This window comes from Anomaloglossus baeobatrachus, chromosome 2 (genome assembly GCF_048569485.1).
Source record: "Anomaloglossus baeobatrachus isolate aAnoBae1 chromosome 2, aAnoBae1.hap1, whole genome shotgun sequence".
Taxonomy (NCBI): domain Eukaryota; kingdom Metazoa; phylum Chordata; class Amphibia; order Anura; family Aromobatidae; genus Anomaloglossus; species Anomaloglossus baeobatrachus.
This window is the reverse complement of record NC_134354.1, coordinates 722,199,304-722,223,588: the sequence shown is the minus strand read 5'-3', so window position 1 is coordinate 722,223,588 and position 24,285 is coordinate 722,199,304. Positions and strand designations below refer to the sequence as shown.

The window sequence follows — 24,285 nt, the reverse complement described above, 5'->3', positions numbered from 1 at the left end:
TTTATTAACCAATAATAATAAATATTATTGGTTAATAAATTTGTATAGGGTCATAGCATAATAAGATACTCAGTACAGATAAAGCATACGGCTACAGGCTGCAGCCCCAGCTGTGCGCTTATTTTTGCTGTGTATCAAAATAAGCTGAGGGGCCCAATAGGCATGGGTCAGGCTTTATCTTTGAGTATCAAAATTGGGAGGGACCATACGCCATTTTTTAAAAAAAAAAATATATATATATTTTTTTTTTAAAAAGCTGCATGCGGTTCTTCTTAATTTGATACACAACCAAGATAGGCGCACGGCTTGGGGCTGCAGTCTGTATTAGTTTTCTTTATCTGTGCTGGGCATCATATGGTGGGGGACCCTACCCCAATTTATTTATTTTTACACCAATAGAGATGCACACACAGCGCCTCTGATTGACAACAGTCAAACACACAGGGTGGAGGCGCGTCTGACTGCAACCAATCAGAGATGCGGGGGAAGCAGTGCATATGTATGAGGTTATTGAGCAGCCCCGGAAGCAGTGTACAGCCGCGCGAAAAACTAAGTATAACATGCCTGCTTTCCCCCTTTTTTTTTTTTTTTCTTTATTTTTTTTTTAATTACCCAAGTTGCTGGACCCGAATCGTTACCGGAGTTCCCTGAGAATTTGTCAGTTAGACCCCAACTCCCTCTTCCCCAATCTGCATAAATGTGCATGCAGAGCTTTGACAATTAAATTCATTGACACCTTTATATTTTCTGTCTGCCGCATTTCAGATTAGTGTTTTCATTCACAGACAAGTTGTTAAGCATTCTGGGCATGACAGGTCACTTCCCAAGCCACTGACTCTGAAAGGTTTTTTGTTTTTTCCCCCAAGGCTAGCAAATTTAGCTGGGTAGATAGCTCATTGTCTGATCTCCTTGCCTGAGGACTAATGTCACAGACGGTGAGCCATCATTCAAGCGAAAGAGCCTGGTGCAGGGAAATGAAACAATCCTGTGCAGAGGCAGTTGCTTTTTAGGTGCTCTGTAATGCCCGGAGCACTTAATGCCTTATTTGCATGTGCATTAAAAGGCTATTTACTCGGGAATGCAGCAGCAAATAGATGATGTAAAGATGTCGATGGATTTACATTTCAAAGACCATTCATGTCCATATATGCAGTTTTTGGGGGAGGTAGGCTTGAGAATATTAACAGATTAGAGGGGTTGGCTGGAATTTTTTTTAGTTTTGCATATAGGGCTAAGGCCTAACAAGCAGGTAGTTAGCAAAATATCTGCCTGTGGTGCCCGGTGCCGATCTTTGCCAACTCATAGACTTATACAGTCGGTTAGTCTACGACTACCTTTATTGTTCACATCACAGAGCACCGTCTTCTCTTCCACTCTGCTCTGTCGTCAGGGTGTCACTATCGATGCCATGCTGATAGTGAGGAGCAGGCTCTCAATTAACTGATTAAAATCAGGGTTTCTCACCCTACATCACGATATCCGATTACATAGCTAAAACCTGCTGATTGCTTCCCTTTAATTTGAAATGTTCGATATACTGTTATAGGGAACCTGTCACCAACTTTCTCATATAAAGTGCGGCCACCACCTAGGTGTATGCCATATGTAGAGCATTCTAGAATGCGCTTATATCTGTCCCCAACCAATCTGCATAATAAAAATATAGCTTTTATTATGCTTACCGATGAAGCTGTCCGGCCCTATGGGCGTCACAGGTCTTGATCTGGCACCTCCTCTCTACTTACAATTACCATACTCCTTGCTTCATGTGGATGACGCATTGTATGTCATTGACACAATGTCCTACACCGCGCTCCTGCGCACAGCCACTTCTCTGTGCCCCGCCGAGGGCAGAGAAGAGTATTGCAGTGTGCAGGCGTGGGCGGTTTTTGCCCTTTCCCCGCACTTGCGCACCACAATAATTTAATAATCGGCCCTCAGCAGGGCAGAGAGGAGTGCGCATGCGCAGGAGCGCGGTGTAGGACATTGTGTGGACGACGTATGATGCATCATCCCCACAAAGCAAGAAAGAGGAGGTGCCGGATCAAGACCTGCCATGCCCATCACACCGGACCGCCCCATCGGTGAGTATAATAAAAGCTATTTTTAATGGTTACAGAACAGCTTGGAGACTTGTATACAGTATTCTAGAATGCTGTATATAAGGGTATACATGTGGTGGTCACCGTTTATATAGGAAAAACTTAATGACAAGTTCCCTAATATTCTAATATTTAATTTGTACTCACTAATGTCTGGCAAAAATTAATATATAAAAAGTTAATTCTTGTGTTAACTGAAATCAAAAAGTGTGTTTAATTAGGAAGAAATCCAATATTACAAGAAGCGAGGCTTTTATTTTTTTGCTGTAAAGATATCCTTGTTCTAAACTCCTAAGTTCAAAGTGACCGTGAAGAAAAACTCCCAGTTCTACCATTCCTAATATGTTTTGTACAGAAAGGTAATCGAGCAATGGCTTGGCCCATTTACGAAACCGTTTTTATGACCTACAAAAAAGTAAGGTAAATGAAGCAATACTTCCAGGGTGACAAGTTTCACCCCATATTATAGCAAAAAATATTGTATAAAGATTATATTTAAACATGATGTTTCTTCTAGGTAATCTTTTGAAATCAGAATTTTGAAGACAACTTTGTAAAGTACAGTATACTGTTAAAGGGAGCCTGTCAGGTGCAATATGCAGCCAGAACCACGAGCAGTTCTGGGTGTATATTGCTAATCCCTGCCTAACTGTCCCTGTATCTAGTAGCATAGATAAAGGAATCTTTAGAAAAAGTTTTTGTAAAGATTCTTTGCTATGCAAATGAGCGCAGGGACTAGTCACAAGGGTATTAGTTCCTGCGCTCATTCCGCCTTCTTAGCAAGGTAGTACACCCACAGGGGCGTTCTAACATGCTATTGAATGCAGTGTCACCAGCGGTGATGCATGTACCTGTGTCCGATGTCACCACTGATCAGAAGTTCCTGGCACTTCCGGTCATGCGCACTAGACCTCTCTGAAGCAGGAACTCGTACACCTGGCTTCATACTGCGCATGACCGGAAGTGCCGGGCATTTAGATCAGCAGACACAGTTACGTGTATCACCACTGGTGATGCTTCATTGTCGGCGTGCTACCATGTTAAGAGGGCGAAACAAGCGCAGGAACTAATACCCTTGTGATTAGTCCCCTCGCTTATTAGCAGATCATTATGGATCTTTAGAAATACTTTTTCTAAAGATCTCTTTATGTTCGCTACTAGATACAGGGACGGTTAGGCAGGGATTAGCAATATGCACCAGAACGTCTCGTGGTTCTGGGTACATATTGGACCTGACAGGTTCCCTTTAAGGGAAAATGAATAGGTAAATGATATGGCAAGTAGAGATGAGCGAACCGGTCCCGGTTCGGCTCGAGGCGGTTCGCCGAACGGGGGGTCTGGCTCGAGTTCGGCTCGTCGAACGTTCGACGAACCGAACTCGAGCCCATAGGAAACAATGGCAGGCAATCACAAACACAGTAAAACACCTAGAAAACACCCTCAAAGGTGTCCAAAAGGTGACAAACAACTCACAACACAACACAAACACATGGGAAAGTGACAAGGACATGTACTCATGCGAAAACAAAACAGCTGGACAAGGAAAAAGAGGAGGACACACAGATATAGGCATGGCACGCCCTTCTAAAGTCATGTAAAACACCGCAAGGTGACTCCAAGCGGAGTCTCCCTTTTTTCCAAAAATTGGGCCCCACACACCCACCCCTTCAGTGGCAGCAGTTGTGCCCCAGTTGTACACTTCACAGCTAGATTTGCATCAAGCACATTCAAAAATACGCCATTCTTATCCGTCCCCAGGATGACACCGGGGTAGGTAGCAAAGTCTTTCCTGATCCCAGCTCTGTTCATCTTGGCTTCTTTTAAAAACACAGCAAGCAAGGGTTACTCCAAGCGGAGTCTCCCTTTTTTCCAAAAATTGGGCCCCACACACACCCACCCCTTCAGTGGCAGCAGTTGTGCCCCAGTTGTACACTTCACAGCTAGATTTGCATCAAGCACATTCAAAAATACGCTATTCTTAACCGTCCCCAGGATGACACCGGGGTAGGTAGCAAAGTCTTTCCTGATCCCAGCTCTGTTCATCTTGGCTTCTTTTAAAAACACAGCAAGCAAGGGTTACTCCAAGCGGAGTCTCCCTTTTTTCCAAAAATTGGGCCACACAGACACCCACCCCATCAGTGGCAGCACTTGGGCCCTAGTTGCAAACAGGATGTTTTGATTTGCATCAAGCACATTCAAAAATACGCTATTCTTAGCCGTCCACAGGATGACACCGGGGTAGGTAGCAAAGTCTTTCCTGATCCCAGCTCTGTTCATCTTGGCTTCTTTTAAAAACACAGCAAGCAAGGGTTACTCCAAGCGGAGTCTCCCTTTTTTCCAAAAATTGGGCCACACAGACACCCACCCCATCAGTGGCAGCACTTGGGCCCTAGTTGCAAACAGGATGTTTTGATTTGCATCAAGCACATTCCAAATCCACAAGCATTTACTCTCCCCAGGATGACACAGGGGTAGTAAATTCCTTCTGGATCCATGACTTGTTCATTTTGATGAACGTCAGTCTGTCCACATTGTCACTGGACAGACGCGTGCGCTTATCTGTCAGCACACACCCAGCAGCACTGAATACACGTTCAGAGACAACGCTGGCAGCTGGACACGACAAAATCTCCAAGGCGTAAGTTGCGAGCTCTGGCCATTTTTGTAGGTTTGAAGCCCAAAAGGAGCAAGGCTCCAGTTGCACAGTCATGGCATCGATGTTCATTTGGAGATACTCCTGTATCATCCTCTCCAGCCGTTGACTATGTGTCAGACTTGTTGTCTCTGGTGGCCTTGCAAAAGAGGGTCTAAAAAAATTATGAAAAGATTCCATAAAATTGCTGTTACCGGCACCAGAAAAGGTCCTACTGGTACGGGTAGACTGTTGAAGATGACGAGACCGTCCCATGTTTGTCAAGTTACAACTGGGAGATTCACTCCCTGCACCTGCACGGTTGTTTGGTGGAAAAGCCGAGCTAAGATCTAGTAACAGCTTCTGCTGATACTCCTGCATACGTGCGTCCCTTTCTATGGCTGGAATTATGTCACAAAATTTGGACTTGTACCGGGGATCTAATAGTGTGGCAATCCAGTAGTCATCATCACTTCTAATTTTGACAATACGACTGTCATGTTGGAGGTAGTGCAACAAAAAGGCACTCATGTGTCTTGCGCAGCCATGCGGACCAAGTCCATGCTGTGTTTGTGGCATAGAGGTGCTACCCGTTCTTTCTTCCTCTGACATCTGACCCCAACCTCTTTCAACTGAAATTTGACCAAGGTCTCCCTCATCCGCTGAGTCTTCCATGTCCATGGACAGTTCGTCCTCCATTTCTTCATGTTCTCCTGCACCTTGCTCAACATTTCGCCTGCTACTATGCGCCCTTGTCGATCCCTGTCCCCCATGGTCCCATGCCTGCTGCGTTGGTGATGATGAACGTCTGGACCTTCGTGATGTTGTTGTCCCTTGCGCATATGAATCCTCCTGTAGTTCCTCCCCTTCATGTTGTCCCACCCCCTGACTCCGAATAGTGTTTAGCGTGTGCTCCAGCATGTAAATGACTGGAATCGTCATGCTGATAATGGCATTGTCAGAGCTAAACATATTCGTCGCCATGTCGAAACTGTGCAGAAGGGTGCATAGGTCCTTGATCTGAGACCACTCCATCAGGGTGATCTGCCCCACCTCTGCATCTCGTTGGCCCAGGCTATACGTCATGACGTATTGCACCAGGGCTCTGCGGTGCTGCCACAGTCGCTGTAACATGTGGAGAGTTGAATTCCAGCGTGTCGCCACATCGCATTTCAGGCGATGAACCGGCAGGCCGAAAGACTTCTGGAGCGATGCAAGTCGCTCTGCTGCGGCGCTTGAACGGCGGAAGTGAGCTGACAGTTTTCGTGCCCTGTTCAGAAGGCCATCTAGGCCGGGATAGTGTGTTAAAAATTGCTGCACGACAAGGTTCAACACGTGAGCCATACAAGGTACGTGTGTCACCTTGCCCAGGCGAAGTGCCGCACCCAGGTTTGCAGCATTGTCGCACACGGCCTTACCAGGCTGCAGTTTGAGTGGAGACAACCATTTATTAAACTCGGACCGCAAAGCTGACCACAACTCCTCAGCTGTGTGACTCTTATTACCAAGACATGTCAAGCTAAAGACCGCCTGATGCCGTTGCGCTCTGCTGCCAGCATAGTAATGAGGGGTGCGTGATTCCTTCTGCGCAGTGAGAACGCTGGTGGCCTGACCAGGCAGGCTTGGGGCGGAGGTGGAGGACCCAGATGAGGTGGAGGATGCAGAAGCAGTGGCGGAACTTGGACAGACAGAGGATTGACACACAAGTCGTGGGGACGGCAAGACTTGTGCAGCAGACCCTTCACCATCTATCACCATAGTTACCCAGTGCCCAGTCAGCGACATGTAACGTCCCTGTCCATGCTTACTGGTCCAAGTATCGGTGGTGAAATGCACCCGTTCACACACAGAGTTTCTCAAGGAAGCGGTGATGTTGTGTGCGACATGCTGGTGTAGCGCGGGCACACCTTTCTTAGAGAAGTAGTGGCGACTAGGCATCTGGTACTGGGGCACAGCGACAGACATAAGGTCTCTAAAATCCTGTGTGTCCACTAGGCGGAAAGGCAGCATTTCGGTAGCCAACAGCTTACAGAGGGATAGAGTCAACCTCTTAGCTTTGTCATGGGTCGGAGGAAGTGGCCTTTTATTTGACCACATCTGAGGGACAGAGATCTGGCTGCTGTGTGTAGACGGTGTTGAGTAGGGTGTCCCTGGAAAAATGCAGGTTTGTGAGGAAAGTGCAGGCGGAGACATGATGTTGCCTTCATCCAACGTTGGTGCTATCGATGTCTGAGAGAGCTGTACACACTCACTTGTTTCCCCTTCCAAACCAACTGACGACCTTACAAGCAAACTGCCTGTTGCGGTTACAGTGGTGGAAGTTTTGCGTGGAAAAACAGGTGTGGCAGCTGTCCCCACAGTCCTAGAAGATGAAGAGCGCGCGGATGCAGTGGAAGGGGCGGGCGGTGGATGGTTCGCTCCGCTAGGCCGCATTGCAGCACGGTGAGCTTCCCACCGGGACTTATGATATTTATTCATGTGACGATTCATGGAAGAAGTTGTCAAACTGCTGAGCTTTTGACCTCTACTAAGAGAATCATGACAAATGTTACATATCACATGAGTTGGGCGATCTTTTTCGATGTGAAAAAAGGACCAGGCTAGGCAAGGCTTAGAGGCCATGCGACCTGTTGATCCACCCCGAATAATGCTCATAGGCAGAGTGGTGGCTGAGGATGCAGTTGTAGACGTGCTACCAGTGCTCCGACTCTGTCCAGGAAGGCGCAAGGTAACTTCGTCGTCGGTTGCATCCTCCTCCACCGCCTCTGTTGACCTCCTCGAGTGCCTGACTGGGGGTTGACAGTAGGTGGGATCTAGAACGTCATCATCAATTGTTGTGTTTGCACTCCCCTCCCCCTCAGACCGAGCCTCTTCTTGCCCTGACGGAATATTTAAGTTGTCATCCCAATCGGGTATCTGCGTCTCATCTTCATCAGTATGTTCCTCATTGTCTATAACCACAGGTGTTACAGTTTGTGACAAAGGGTCAACATTATGCTCAGAAACTTGGTCCTCACGGCCTGAATCTGAGTCACAAAGGTTCTGGGCATCACTGCAGACCATTTCCTGTTCTGTACTCACTGTAGCTTGGGAGCAGACCTCTGATTCCCAGGCTATAGTGTGACTGAACAGCTCTGCAGACTCAGCCATCTCAGTTCCACCATACTGTGCAGGGCTGATGGAGACTTCAGAGCTGGGAGAAATCAAGTGTGATTGGGATGACAACTCAGAGGACTGGTGTTTTTTGGATGCGGTACTTGAAGTGGCTGAGAGGGCACTTGTTGGACCACTTGAGATCCATTCAAGCATTTTCCTTTTTTGCCCATCATCTACCTTTCTTCCTGTTGTTCGTGTCCGTAAAAAAGGGAGCACATCGGATTGTCCACGGTAAGTAGTAGACATCTTACTTTTGCTGGTAGATGGTCTATCTTCAGCAGATGATAATGGAGCTTTGCCACCTTCCCCACGGACAAAACCTTTTTTGCCTTTTCCACCACGCCTCTTCCCCTTTCCACCAGCATCTGTCATTTTGCCACTCATGTTGATTGCGACAAGATTGTGGACTGAAAATGTGGTAGTAAAAATTGAGAGGTGGTGAAGATTGCAGTGGTGGTCTAGCTTTATTAACAGCAGAATAATAAAGAATAAATATCCCTGACAATGCAACTTAGTTATAATTAGTTGGAGTGTGCAACGCAGGCAGACGTGCTGCAAATGTCTTTGCACTAGTGGGACTATAGCAAAGTCCAATAGCCACGTATAGGATGCCACTAGGTACACTGAGTGTTTGCTAGTATAATGGCTTGGTTAGAATGAGTTGTAGTGTGCAACGCAGGCAGACGCGCTCTGCAAATGTCTTTGCACTAGTGGGACTATAGCAAAGTCCAATAGCCACGTATAGGATGCCACTAGGTACACTGAGTGTTTGCTAGTATAATGGCTTGGTTAGAATGAGTTGTAGTGTGCAACGCAGGCAGACGCGCTCTGCAAATGTCTTTGCACTAGTGGGACTATAGCAAAGTCCAATAGCCACGTATAGGATGCCACTAGGTACACTGAGTGTTTGCTAGTATAATGGCTTGGTTAGAATGAGTTGTAGTGTGCAACGCAGGCAGACGCGCTCTGCAAATGTCTTTGCACTAGTGGGACTATAGCAAAGTCCAATAGCCACGTATAGGATGCCACTAGGTACACTGAGTGTTTGCTAGTATAATGGCTTGGTTAGAATGAGTTGTAGTGTGCAACGCAGGCAGACGCGCTCTGCAAATGTCTTTGCACTAGTGGGACTATAGCAAAGTCCAATAGCCACGTATAGGATGCCACTAGGTACACTGAGTGTTTGCTAGTATAATGGCTTGGTTAGAATGAGTTGTAGTGTGCAACGCAGGCAGACGCGCTCTGCAAATGTCTTTGCACTAGTGGGACTATAGCAAAGTCCAATAGCCACGTATAGGATGCCACTAGGTACACTGAGTGTTTGCTAGTATAATGGCTTGGTTAGAATGAGTTGTAGTGTGCAACGCAGGCAGACGCGCTCTGCAAATGTCTTTGCACTAGTGGGACTATAGCAAAGTCCAATAGCCACGTATAGGATGCCACTAGGTACACTGAGTGTTTGCTAGTATAATGGCTTGGTTAGAATGAGTTGTAGTGTGCAACGCAGGCAGACGCGCTCTGCAAATGTCTTTGCACTAGTGGGACTATAGCAAAGTCCAATAGCCACGTATAGGATGCCACTAGGTACACTGAGTGTTTGCTAGTATAATGGCTTGGTTAGAATGAGTTGTAGTGTGCAACGCAGGCAGACGCGCTCTGCAAATGTCTTTGCACTAGTGGGACTATAGCAAAGTCCAATAGCCACGTATAGGATGCCACTAGGTACACTGAGTGTTTGCTAGTATAATGGCTTGGTTAGAATGAGTTGTAGTGTGCAACGCAGGCAGACGCGCTCTGCAAATGTCTTTGCACTAGTGGGACTATAGCAAAGTCCAATAGCCACGTATAGGATGCCACTAGGTACACTGAGTGTTTGCTAGTATAATGGCTTGGTTAGAATGAGTTGTAGTGTGCAACGCAGGCAGACGCGCTCTGCAAATGTCTTTGCACTAGTGGGACTATAGCAAAGTCCAATAGCCACGTATAGGATGCCACTAGGTACACTGAGTGTTTGCTAGTATAATGGCTTGGTTAGAATGAGTTGTAGTGTGCAACGCAGGCAGACGCGCTCTGCAAATGTCTTTGCACTAGTGGGACTATAGCAAAGTCCAATAGCCACGTATAGGATGCCACTAGGTACACTGAGTGTTTGCTAGTATAATGGCTTGGTTAGAATGAGTTGTAGTGTGCAACGCAGGCAGACGCGCTCTGCAAATGTCTTTGCACTAGTGGGACTATAGCAAAGTCCAATAGCCACGTATAGGATGCCACTAGGTACACTGAGTGTTTGCTAGTATAATGGCTTGGTTAGAATGAGTTGTAGTGTGCAACGCAGGCAGACGCGCTCTGCAAATGTCTTTGCACTAGTGGGACTATAGCAAAGTCCAATAGCCACGTATAGGATGCCACTAGGTACACTGAGTGTTTGCTAGTATAATGGCTTGGTTAGAATGAGTTGTAGTGTGCAACGCAGGCAGACGCGCTCTGCAAATGTCTTTGCACTAGTGGGACTATAGCAAAGTCCAATAGCCACGTATAGGATGCCACTAGGTACACTGAGTGTTTGCTAGTATAATGGCTTGGTTAGAATGAGTTGTAGTGTGCAACGCAGGCAGACGCGCTCTGCAAATGTCTTTGCACTAGTGGGACTATAGCAAAGTCCAATAGCCACGTATAGGATGCCACTAGGTACACTGAGTGTTTGCTAGTATAATGGCTTGGTTAGAATGAGTTGTAGTGTGCAACGCAGGCAGACGCGCTCTGCAAATGTCTTTGCACTAGTGGGACTATAGCAAAGTCCAATAGCCACGTATAGGATGCCACTAGGTACACTGAGTGTTTGCTAGTATAATGGCTTGGTTAGAATGAGTTGTAGTGTGCAACGCAGGCAGACGCGCTCTGCAAATGTCTTTGCACTAGTGGGACTATAGCAAAGTCCAATAGCCACGTATAGGATGCCACTAGGTACACTGAGTGTTTGCTAGTATAATGGCTTGGTTAGAATGAGTTGTAGTGTGCAACGCAGGCAGACGCGCTCTGCAAATGTCTTTGCACTAGTGGGACTATAGCAAAGTCCAATAGCCACGTATAGGATGCCACTAGGTACACTGAGTGTTTGCTAGTATAATGGCTTGGTTAGAATGAGTTGTAGTGTGCAATGCAGGCAGACGCGCTCTGCAAATGTCTTTGCACTAGTGGGACTATAGCAAAGTCCAATAGCCACGTATAGGATGCCACTAGGTACACTGAGTGTTTGCTAGTATAATGGCTTAGTTATCAGTTGGAGTGTGCAGAGGACAAGAGGGTACAGTGGCAGGATTGTGGTGCTCTGGGTAGAGGAATGGAAGACTGCCTTTCTATTCCCTCCTAATGGTGAAATGCAGGTAGGAAATCCCTGACCTGGGCTACACAGACGCTGTTGCTGTTTGCAGGACCTGTCACCTATGGCTCTCTGACCCTGCCGGTTGGAGCCCTTAAAAGGACTGCTATAAAGTGCTCTCCCTAAGCTGTCTAACGCTGTGTATGCAGCGCATACAGCTGTATCGGCTATAGGACTCAGGAAGACGGAGCTGCGACAGTGATGTCTGACACCAAAGACGCAGAAGGCAGATAATGGCGTCCGTGAAGAAAATGTCCGGTTTTATAATGCAGGGACATGTGACATGCAGATCCTATCACACATGCCGTTGCTTCTCTGGCTCAAAGTCCACTTAGCTGTGTGTGTGTCTGGGATTGGCTGACATGCTGGCCCGCCCCACAAGACGCGCGCGCTTAGGGAAGGAAGACAAGAAAAAAAAAAAAAAAAAATGGCGATCGCCATTATAGAAACAGCAGTGATCTGAAGGCGCTGTTCACGCACACTATACACTGAAATGTGATAATAGTTTGATTCACAGAGTGACTTACACTATTACAGCAGAAACCAAGCTATGATTTAGCTGTTTTTTGGCTGCTAGAACCGTTCTCGAACGTTTCTAGAACTACCGAGCTTTTGCAAAAAGCTCGAGTTCTAGTTCGATCTAGAACATGCCCCAAAATCACTCGAGCCGCGAACTGGAGAACCACGAACCACGAACCGCGCTCAACTCTAATGGCAAGGTATTGTTATGAGATATATAGAAACCAAATATGATAATGAGCATGCTGTAGAAAAATGTAGGGCATCCACATAAATGCTGGATCTGCTGGATAATTTTTTTTGGATGGGGGTTAGGCATGACCTACAAAACTGATATTGGTCAGGAAAAGACATTTTTAAGCCTGTCTGCTGTGAGGATCCTGGCAAGACCCTCTATCTCAGGGATGTCAAAACCAAATACACAAAATACTTTTTTTGTATTTCTGTATAAATGAACAACTCTAAAATCATTATTCTTATAAAGTAATATCATTCTCTGTAACTTATGAACACAGACTAACACTAAGGTTAATGGCACACCTTGAAAAAATAAAAATTCTTAAAGTTGTACGCTGAAGATTAGGATGTAATCTCAAAATATGGTGCTGCAGAAGGTGCAATACGAAGGAGCTTAGAGACTTCATTGGAAATTTGGGAGTATTATCTAGTGGAGTAAGTTACCCCAGTATGCTGAAATATTAGTCTGGCTGGCTTTCCTTGTCTGAACTCTTGTGTAGTAATTAAATTTACTCCCCTATATTTTTTTTTATTTTTAGAAATTACCTGAAGTGTTGCTGCTTCATGAGGTTGCTGAAAATGAGGGTGCATGGACCGTTCTCCCCGTCATACCATAGTAAGTGTTTTATTAAACTGTCATTGGCTATCTTATATAAATGGCTACTATATTTTTATATGACTGAACTTGAACCTGTGATCACTTCTTCTTTATACGTCAATTTTAATAATTCAATATACAAGGACACCGACCATCTCCTTTGAAGCCCAGACTATGGTTTGACTTCGCAAGAGTTCTAACATGGCAGCCAAGAGAAGCTTCACAAGGCCAAAAACTGCTCTGTTAAGTCAATTATCACCTTGCGATCTTGACAAAGGCAGTGCGGGAGTAATTGATGCACCATAATTTCCTTAAAGGGGTGTGCTCCATGTATTAACTGTTTCATTACCTTGCGATTTTTTTTTTTCATTTTTTTCTGCTTTCGATTTTTCCTCTTCTTCTAGCTATTCGAACAGAAAAATAAAAAAAAATTATGGAAGAAGAGCCATAATTTTTTTTTATTTTTCTGTTCGAATAGCTATATGAGGGCTTGTTTTTTTTTTTTCTTGACAAGATGTACTTTTGAGTGACACCATTCATTCTGCCACATATTGTACTGGAAAGTGTGTGTGTGGGGGGGGGGGATTCCAAGTGCAAATTTGCAATTATTTTTTTGTTTTTTCTTTTTCATTTACCATGTTCACTATATGATAAAACTGACCTGACAGTAGAATTTTAAAGGTCAGTGCAAGTATGCCGATACCAAGATGAATAGAATTTTATTTATTTTTTGTAAGGTGGTGAAAAAAACAGAATTAAAAAAATAATACTAATAAAATAAAGCTTCTTCCATCTCCATTTTCTGAGACCCAGAATGTTCTCTTTTTTTTGGGATCTCTGAACTCAGCAATACAAAATATTGAACTGTTTTAAATTGCTTTATTTTCAATGGAACAAAAGGGGGGTGATTTAACCTTTAGTGATGCGAGTTCATATTTTTTAAAACTTTTGTTTTTATAAAATTATTACATTTACTAGTACCCTTAGGGGCCTGGACGCTGCGATTATCCAATCCGCTTGTCCTATGCAGAGCAGTGCACAAAGCCTGTATAGCTGAAATCATGTTCTCCTATGAACGTCGATTTGCATTCAGCGTTCACAGGAAGAGCATCATGGCAGACACAGGGATCATCTGTTGACCCCTGCCTGTAATAATCCATCGGCGCCCCGCAATGATATCACGGGGGCGCCAGTGGGAGCGAAAAAAGGCGCACTCCACGCAGGCGCATCTTAAATCCCACTGTCAATCTCTGATTTAACTGGTTAACAGCCGTGGGCGGATTTCCTATCCACCCATGGTTATTAGAGGCACAAGTGAGCTGATCAGATCAGCTGACATGTGCGGGAAAAGAAGCGAGCTCAGTGTGCGAGCCGGCATCAAAGCAAGGGACACTACCTATGACGTACCAGTACATCATAGGTTTTGAGAGATTAAATTGCTTTATTTAGCATAAAAATAAACAACTTTGCAATTACCTTGATCTAATTTAGTTCTCTTGCTTTGAGAGCTTTTATCTGACATGGTGTATAGCTTGTTTCCAAGAAGCTCTACTTCCAGAGCCTACCTAGACAAAAGCCTTTCATGTGCAGTAGTTACATTCCAGGAATTGGTTAACTCCTAAAATCTAAGCTACCTCTCTCCAGTCCATTGATTTCTATAAATCAGTTAACTGCTCACCTTCTTCTTCCTCCCTCACTGCTCATGACTCAGCTCTTGTCAGTTCAATGTAATTGCAATCTCCTGCCCCCAGCATCAGGGCTCTCCCTTTTCCCAGCTGAGCTTTATGGTTGTACTAATATTACAACTCTTCTCACCAAAACTGTCGCACAAGGTAAAGTGTCCATCCTACCAGAAACCAGAAATTAAGTTAATGAGAATTCTGAAGTGTTGTGCGCGTGTTGCTTATTTTTTCCTTGCAGATTTGGTGCAAAAAAATAATCTGCAGCATGTCAGTTGTTGGTACATTTTTCCTGCATTTTTTAGCTTTTCGGTGGACTTCATTAAAATAAAATATGGCAGAAAAAGCACCAAAAATGCAGGCGGATTTTGGTGCATTTTTCTGCCAGAAAGTGCAGATTTCATACAGAAAATTCTGATCCATATCTGCAACTTGTGCACGTAGCCTTACACTTTTTAAATTGAGATTGACCATGGCATTTAATGGGTTAAACCGCAGTAATCAGACAGTTCCAAACTCTGCTGTTAGAAGCTGGTGCTGGCTGTATAATACAGATGATATCCATTGTGTGTGGAGAGAGCTCTGCTGCTGAGCACACTTCATATGCCCACATAGGACATAACTGTACAGTAAGTCCTATGTAACGAAATGGTTAAATGTTAATATTCTTAAATGTGATGGAATGTAAGCTGGTGAGAGAAAGGAAAGTCCACAGCTCCTTCAAGTTTAAAATACAGTGGCTTGAAAAAGTATTCATACCCATGTAGCAATGACACCTGGTTATCTTATGTTAAAAAAAAAAAAAAAAAAAGAACAAACTGAAAATTGCAATGTGCAATTCTATTCAGCCCCCTGTAGTTTGATACCCTTAAATAAAATCCTGAGAGACTAATTGCCTCTGGAAGTCTCCTAATTAGTAAATTAAGTCCATCTGTGTGCAGTTTATTCTCAGTATAACGACAGCTGTTCTATGAAAGCCTCAAAGATTTGTTTAATACTGTTAGGGATCAAACCGCATCATGAAAACCAAGGTACTCACCAGACAGGTCAGGGCATAAAATCGTGGAGAGGGGTAAAGCAGGATTAAGTTATAAAAAAAAAAAAATACCTGAAGAAGGGACATTCCGTTCCTGAAACGCGTAGTGTGGTTCAATAACCTTTTAACCCTTCTTCCTTGGTGGCTCAGTGATTTGTGACACCCAGGTACCACTGTATTTATTTTTACATTTCTCCTGCATTTCCACACACCCCTTTGGGAGCTGGCGGTTAGTGCAGCAGCAATCACCTACCCCACTATCTTGCGCTGCTTGTCTGTGGCTGCGGAGGACGAGCCTACTGCAGACCTACGTCGTGAGTCACCTGGCGCTTCCTTGCCTCCCGGTGGTGTGCTGGTACTCAGTTACTGGTGTCACTGCAAACCTATAGGATTTTTGTAACCAGACACTGATGCGCGCCAGTATCAGGCGTGGGCCCACATGGTGAAACCCTTTGGAGTTGGACACACTGCCTGCTGAGTAATGAATACTGCTGGTCATTGACCCTTGGTTCCGTGATCGCTGCATTCCCCGGCGCTTGGTCTTGAGGCCTTCGTGTTTCCCTGCGATCATCAAACGGTGCTGCTGTGGATTACATCTGGGAACCCCTGACTAGCATATCAGCAAGGATCCATCACACCGATAGTCCTCCTCTAATTCCTTGACTATTTACTGTGTTGTGCCTGCCGTACAACCTATCCTGGCAAGTGAATCTCTTACCTGCTGTGTTTGATATTTACCGTTAGGGTTCTTCATAGGAGCGCTTCTTGTTCTTTTTTGTTTTTTAAATACCCTTATTAACATGTAAGGTGGAAAAAAGGTTCTCAAGATAGTTTGGCTGCTCTGTATTGATCTTGGCTGACACCGGTAGAACTCAAGGTCAGGCGGCATGTAATTGTTGCCGATCTGAAATCCAATATTCCTTAAGTTATACTAAGCACAACAACATAGGGCAGCAAGCGTCCAGCTTGAATAGTAAAAGGGGAAATTTATATCTATGCTCTCCGAAACATTGTTAAAAATGTGCATTGTACGAATTCTAAAAATCTCTAGTGTGACTTCAGCCCCTTACCGAAAGAAGTAGACTTGTTAAAATCTCTTACAGAATATAAAATTGCATGCCCTCTTGTAAGATAAGGAAAGGTTATTTTACTTTTCACTGTTACTTTAAGAAAATGTAAGACTCCACCAGCTTTTTGTAATTCTGTGAAATCCCGCAGCCTGGCAGGAGATAATTTACATCAGATCTTGTAATAACTTGTGCTGAAGGCACTTAACTGCTATGGAAATGGTTGGCAGATTGGTGGGGGGCAGATATATCCGTCTGCAGAACACGTCTTGCTGCTATCTTATTTTTGTCATGCATCTTCTTCCTTGCAAGGAATATACTGAGAATAATGTACTTGGCAGAAGTGTAAATCTCTATGAACTGAACGTTATTCTTCGGCGAAAGCGGAGAATCAATATTCACTTTCTAACATCATGGGTTTGATTTACTAAAGCTGGCTCATGTTTAGACAGTTTTAATATGCGCCACATTTATCACAGGGGTTCACGCAGTTTGATATATTTGGCACATCTTTAGAATGTCTCGTCTTTGTTTACATCACCTATTAGTTGTCTTATTTTTGCAACATAACTTAGGCCAAGTTATGGCACAATTTAAGCCAAAATTCTCTTCCCGCCAAACCACTTTGTTTTCTGATAGTCCCCATCTCTTTGTAAAGCTTGTGTCTAAAACATACACGGATACCTGTGTATCAAGGCATGAAGGACACACTTCACATCTTACTATCTTACCCACATTGAAATTGACTTGTAAAATATTTGTCCTGACATATCTTCCCATGCCCTTTTTCAATATTCCTGTCGCGGCCGAGAATAGAAGCTATATTGGCCGTATGGTACAATACAAAGGTAAGGGAAAAGGAATGCACTATCGCTAGGGAAAGTGGGAAGTGTAGACCCCCTGACAACAACCTGCAGCTCACCTTTACTGCCCTCATCGACCCTATACAGGTTCCGCACCTGTCGCCGAGCAGGAATACCTCACCCTAGGCAAACCCTGATCTGAGCCCTATGTAAGGATAGCAGGTATAAGCTCTAAGTCAACACCACTAATGCTAAGTGAGACAAAAGTAAGCCATACAGGGGAAACACAAATGCTACCACCTGAGCCCAGGTAGATTGCAAACGTCAAACACTTATCTTAGGACCAGCTACCACAGAAGTCTCTGGTACAACAAGCGGAGATGACCGCTGCAGACCACAGCCAGCAACAACTATAAACTGCGCCCAAACCACCCCAGGGTGAGGCTCATAAAGGAAGTCAGAGACTGGCAACTGAGAGGAAAACCTGCCTGACAATTTCCCAGTGTCCTAGAGTCCGCTGCTGCAGAAAAAGGAAACTGTCAGATAACAACTCACTGCCACCAGATTGTCAGCCTGCCATGACACCTCCGTGACAATTCCCCATTATGAGGCACCTGGTGTTCACTTCCAATCTTGATGATACAATCTTCCACTGCTGGCTTAATTTAAGTCACATCTCTGTCTTAAACATACAAAATGACTCCTGGATTTCCATCTTCTTCACATTCTGTTTCCTCATCCACTAACCAACATTTTTCACCAAAGCCAAGACTCCACTAGGCCATGTGCACACGTTGAATATTTGGTGAGTATTTGTAAGCCAAAACCAGGAGTGGAACAATCAGAGGAAAAGTGTGATAGAAACATGGACACCACTTCTAGATTTATCACCCACTTCTGGCTTTGGCTTTACAAATGGTAAAAAAAACCTCACCAAATACTTGAGTGCAGGTGGCCTAAGAGATCATTTCCCCATAAATTGGACCAGTGAGACATGCTACATTTAATGGTGTATTTTATATTTCAAACTTCTCCTGGCCATTTTGATCCTTTTCTTCTTTTTTTTTTATTTTTTTTATGTTGGGACAAAATTGAATTCGGTTATTGTAAAGCAGAAATATTTAGGCTGTAACTCCTGAGTTTCTAGCGATCCCCAGGAGGTGAGGTGTAAAAGTCTAGACATAAAACGTTATGAAGTCAATTTATACAATATTGTTACATCTCCTCTGAGACTTGCTCCTGCGATGTCTGCTACTGACACTAGCACCACCATATTCGTTCTCTGGGCAGTGCTGTTGATGGAGACATTAGGAACTAAAGCTCTGGGCGGTGCAGGTTCTATCCTGCAACATAAACTAGAGTGTTTAGGGACTTGTAGTGCTGTCCAGTCTGACAGCATGGGTGTGTGTGCTGTCCAGCTGCAGTAATCACCTCTCGACTTTGCAAATGAGTCCATACCACACCTGATGATATCAACTCTCTTATCAAATATCTTCATTATTCAGGGAATCTCTTACCAAGTTTTTATTACTTTATCTTAGAGCAGCATGATGTGGAAGCAGAGACCTTGATTTCAGCGATGTGTTACTTACTTTGATAAAATTCCTCTTTTATTTTGTTGCAGATCTAGCTATACTCTGAATGCTGAGATCTGTATAACCCCGCCCATACCACTGGCAGTTTTCTGCCTATGCACAGTGTACAAGCAATGTGTGTGTGTGTGTGTGTATGTAGAGGAGGTTATAAATTTGGAGAACTACATGACAGCAGGTTTGCTAGTTCTCTAATTATTTTCTTCTACTGATTTAAAGCAATGTTTTTATTGAAACTATAGCAATCAGCCCAGTAAGGCATACACCGCTGGGATCTGAATCTCTATATTATACTGCTCTTAGATTCAGTAACAGAAACCTGGTGATAGATTTACTTTAAATTCCCTTACCCTTTTTTTTTTTATCATTATGTTGAACCCTGCCTAAATGCCTCTAATACACTATCCATAATCCAAATATTGGTCAACAGTTACCCCCTGCCCCCCATTGTCCCTGCAGGTTACTAGTAACCACTCACCTCTCCCTTCTTATTGTCCCCTCCTCAGGCACCTCCATACGAGCCCCCTGCTGAGCTGCTTCTCTTTCACATGCCCAGGCTGCGCCGATGCTGTTTTCCTAGGAGCCCCCGCCGCTGCTTCTCTCTGTATGGGCCCCCGCCGCTGCTGTTCTTGTACGGGCCCCCACCACTGCTTCTCTCTGTACGGGCCCCGGCTGCTGCAGCTTCTTCTCCTGCCGGGTGGGAACTTTTGAAATGACACGCGCGCCGTACTGACGATATCAGGGTGGGTGTGTGTCACAGAGAAAGGTGTTCGGCAGGGAACAGAGGAGAGATTCCTGCGTTCCGCTGCCTGCACTGTGCGGAACTGCAGGATCACTCCCTGCCCAGCACGCAGTGTGTGATGAGGGCGATCTGACCAGGGGTCTCCCGGAGCCTGGAGCTCTGGACAACAGATCAGATTGCCCTCATCACTGGCCGGCCAGCAAGGACGCCCTGAACCAGGCAGGCCAGTCACAGAGAGTAGGCGGGCTGGATGTGGCTCGCGGGCTGCCCCTTGCCCAGGTCTGCTCTAATACCTAACTCTACACTAATTGACTGTTGGTTTAATATTGCACCAGCAGGTACTGTAACGTTATAAAACAATGTCTGTTCTCCAGCAGTAACTCTCCCTACACTATTTCTGGGTATAGTGTGCCAAGCATGGCGTTACTAGGTCTTATATAGACCTGATTATGAAATGTGGCCAGCCAATTACAGTAAAGCCAGTAGCCAATATGATTGGTAGGCAATCCATGCATGTTTATTGGCGGGAAAAAAAGCCACTAATTATGCAGGGCAGGGACTTGAGCATGGTGGCCACATAGCAGAATATTTAGTTGAGTATTAACCTTCTTGAGCACCCCAATACCAAGCACGCTCGCCCATCACCACTCATAAGAGACCACCCTGTTCAAAATGCAGGTTCAGCTGACCAGCTCCTTGCACCTTCAGATGACTTTGCTTGGGAGCGGTTCTCATCCAGGCATTTGCACTGTGGCGCCCAAAGCAGGGGAATTTTACATGGCATTTATACCAATTAATTTCTTGTATTACAGTCCACCAGAACATTAGACATGCATCTTCTGTAATATCTATACTGATAGGGAATATGCATGGTAGTTCTCTTCATAAAACAATCCCTCTAGGATTTTTGTAAACCCTACATTAGATTAACATTTTCTCGTTTTTGTCCCAACTTAATACAAAACAAGTGATAACTATAATGATAGGTAACGGTATACAGTGATATATAGCTGTCTGCAATTTTCCCTCTAACACAGAACATAAACCGGAGCAATATAAGAAAATTGTGCTTTAAACTTTGAATATATTTTATGAGCTTTTGAAAAACACTTAACTCTTACTGTAAGTCAAGAACTGCCTACAATCAGCTGAGATCATAAAAAAAATATCATTAATAGTAAAATGTCTATTTGTTTTCGGTGACTTCTAGCTGACTGTGATGACCATGTGCAAACACTTCAAAGCTAAACACCTATAGTAAAGTGTTCAGGCTTTACAGAAAAAAATATGGACATTTTACAATTTCTAAAAAAAAAAATGTACCTGCTGAGGGCAAATCAAAGTTTTGTAGTGCGCATATATGGACTGTCTTTAACCTTTCCTCGCGCCTGCGCATTACAATACTTTAATCTTCCCTCTGCAGGGCTCATCAAATTGCTCCTGCGCAGGACCACAATGCTGGCCTGTGTGGATCACGTAGGACACGTCTTCCACACTGGGCTGCGTAGGAGGATGGTGATTGCTGCATAGAGGAGGCGCTGGACCGGAGAGCAGCGACACCCATTGGACTAGGTGAATATTATAAAGGTGTTTTTTATGTTATATAGAGCGGCCTGGGCTCTTATATACAACTAGATGGTGACCCGATTGTAATGCATCGGGTATTCTAGAATTTATTGTGTCATTAAAGTATGATTTTTGACTAATAATGGAAGGAAGACACAGTATATTTTTTATCAAAGATAAATTTTATTATTTAAAAATTGTAACTTTTTAACATGAAGATGTAACTAAATATTGTTGGGAACTAACTACATTAACTATGCTGTGTGATTTAGCAATATCATTGAAAAATATGCGTCCTTAGTGTGTGGAAGATTCTTTTCATCTGGCTGTTGTGTCTGAGATTCTGCTTCCGGGGTTAGTAAGGTGTTCTTGTGTTGTAGTGTGGCGGCTTCTTGAGGTTGGGTGTGATGTTCGTGCTCGTGTGGTTGTCTGCTCTTCCTTCGTAGCATTGTGTTTCTTGTGACGTTGTTGTTGGCTTCTTCCTGCTGCTGGTTTGTTGTGTTGCTGGGTTGCGTTTTTTCTTTTAGGAGCCCTTGTAAGGCCGGAAGGTTAAATGTTGTTTGTCTGTGAAAGATACCTACATAGACAGTGGTAGCGAATGATCAAGTAGAGTCAAGTAAAGATGTCAGGTCTGGGCAATGTCACGGAGTATGTGGCCCCATCCTGTGATTGCCACCATCCTAGTATGTTCCCCCATCGTGGTATAGGCAGGATCCTTGTGTATGCAGCATCCTGGTCTGTGTCCCATCCTGGTATAGTCTCCATCCTTGTATGGTCCTCATCCTCGTATGTGGGCTGATGTTTTGATGTGGCCCCAGGCTGGTATGTGCCCCCATCGTGGTGCAGCCACCATCCTGACATGTGCCCCCATTCTAGTCTGTGTGCGCAATCTGGTGTAGGCAGCCTCCCGGTATAGGCATCATCCAGAATGTTTCCAAAGGTGTCCCTTGTACCTGTCCGCCGGCTGCTCGCTCCTGTGCGGCGTCTGCTCCGCTTTTCCACTGTGGCCGGCAGTGAGTTGCAGGCTGTGGCGTTGGGAGGTGTGGCTTGGCCTGGTATGTGGGCTGATGTTGTGATGTGGCCCCATCGTGGTGTAGCCACTATCCTGACATGTGCCCAAATCCTGGTCTGTGTGCGCCATCTGGTGTAGGCAGGCAGCATCCTGGTCTGTGTCCCATCCTGGTATAGTCTTCATCCTGGTATGTGGCCCCATCCTGTGATTGCCGCCATCCTGGTATGTGCCCCCATCGTGGTATAGGTAGGATCCTTGTGTATACAGCATCCTGGTCTGTGTCCCATCCGGGTATAGTCTCCATCCTTGTATGGCCCCCATCCTGGTATGTGGGTTGATGCTGGTATGTGGCCTCATCCTGGTATGTGGCCCCATCGTGGTATAGGCAGGATCCTTGTGTATGCAGCATCATGGTCTGTGTCCCGTCCTGATATAGTCTCCACCCTTGTATGGCCCCCATCCTGGTATGTGGGTGTCTGTGTAGGGCGGTGTTTGTGTTGCACGGTGTGTTTGTATTGCGTTGTGGTGCGTATGTGGGACGATGTGTGTTTTGTGGAGGGTGTGTGTGTGTGTGCCATGATGTGTGATTGTGTGTGTGTGCGGGGGTGTTTGTGTGCTGCTGTGTGTGTGCGCGCGCCCGTGTGTGTGTGTGTGTGTGTGTGTGTGTGTGTGTGTGTGTGTGGGCGCGCGCGTATGATATGAGCGCAGTTGTTGGTGTGTGTGTGTGTGTGTGTGTGTGTGTGTGTGTGTGTGGCGTTGTGTGCGCGCGTGGTGGTTTGTGTGTGTGCCGGTGTGTGTTTGTGTTAGGCTGTGTGGGAGTCGTGTGTGTGTGTGTGTGTGTGTGTGGCTTCATTTCCCGCTGGCCATGAATAGTAATGATTGGCTCATGAGCACTCCGGGATGCAGCTCTCCAACTAACCACGGATGAATGCAGGGGAAGCATATGGCTACTTAACATTCACAGCAGTGTTAATATTTAAGTAGCCATGTGCTTCCCCTGCATTTATCGTTGGTTAGTGGGAGAGCTGCGTCCCGGAGTGCTGGGTTCCTAGTGCGCCGCAGCTGCGTCTCCTCCTGTCTCGTCCCTCTATGTGTCTCTGTGGCACGGGGAAGCCCTGCGATGCCGCAGCTGCATCTCTTCCGGTCCCCGTCCCTCTGTGGCATAGTTGTGTCACTGACCTGTGCTTTGGGGCCTCCGGTAGGTTGGGGCTTACTGTGCTCCGTCGCGTCGGGTGTAGGGAGCTTCCTCGGCGGTGTCCCTTGTAGCTGTCGCCGGCTGTGTCATGGCATTGTCAGGGTTTCGGCGAGTCCTAATTGAGCAGTTGTCGCTGCGATTGGGTGTGGGTAGAGTAAGGTGTGGGGGGTGTGACGCAGGGCCGCTGCTGATTGGGTGAGGGTGGAGTGAGGGATGGGTGTGTGGGGGGGGTGTTCGGCCTGTTGGAGCTGTGTGGGCGTGGTTTAGGAGGTTTCAGCATATGATGTCATTTCTTGGACAGAGCGAATAGGGCAAATATACATATATATTTCTGGAATGCTGTATATAACAGCTTACTGGTGGTGGCTGCAGCTTATAGTCACCAAATCTGCTTATAAGTTTCCTTTAAATAAACGTTTTTAAAGCCTTCGCATATCCAGAACAAATTATTTTGGAAACTATTTTCAATTCTTTAAATGTACCATCTTTGCATCCACTTCTTGCTGTGTTCCACCCTTTTATAGAATCAGTGGTTACACCTGAAATGATGTTTTGCGTGCTATGAGTTGATGATGATGTGAGATACTTTGGAAAATGATTGTGTTTAGTGTATCAGTAAAGGTTAAAATTACTGAGAATGTAGGATGTAGGATGTATTTCCACTAACTGTACAGGATAAGGAAAAAAAAAAGGCTGTATTCCTCCAAAAATGACACTATACCTGTCCGAATGTTTAGGTGATCCAGTCTGGCCTAAGACTGGATCACCTAAGCATTTGGACAGTTATAGTGTCATTTTTGGAGGAATGCAGCCTTTTTTTTTTCTGTGCGCACTAGAAAATGGAATTTTATTAAGAAAATTCCGCACCCTCTGAAAGATTACCGCATCTGCGGTAAAAAAAACGCTGCAAAGCGCACCCGAAAACCGCATGTGGTTTTACCGTGGTATTGCTGTGAATTTTCTGAAGGTT

The 24,285-nt window shown here is 45.1% G+C and overlaps 1 protein-coding gene across 2 annotated transcripts in view; it reads left to right on the top strand.

Annotated features, from left to right (window-relative positions):
- Positions 1 to 24,285, top strand: part of B3GLCT (beta 3-glucosyltransferase) — a 571,051-nt gene that overhangs the window by 328,983 nt on the left and 217,783 nt on the right. For both annotated transcript variants that reach the window (XM_075337354.1, XM_075337355.1), the window contains exon 5: positions 12,565 to 12,641. In XM_075337354.1, the coding sequence (XP_075193469.1) occupies positions 12,565 to 12,641 (77 nt within the window). The remainder of the gene's footprint in view (positions 1 to 12,564; positions 12,642 to 24,285) is intronic.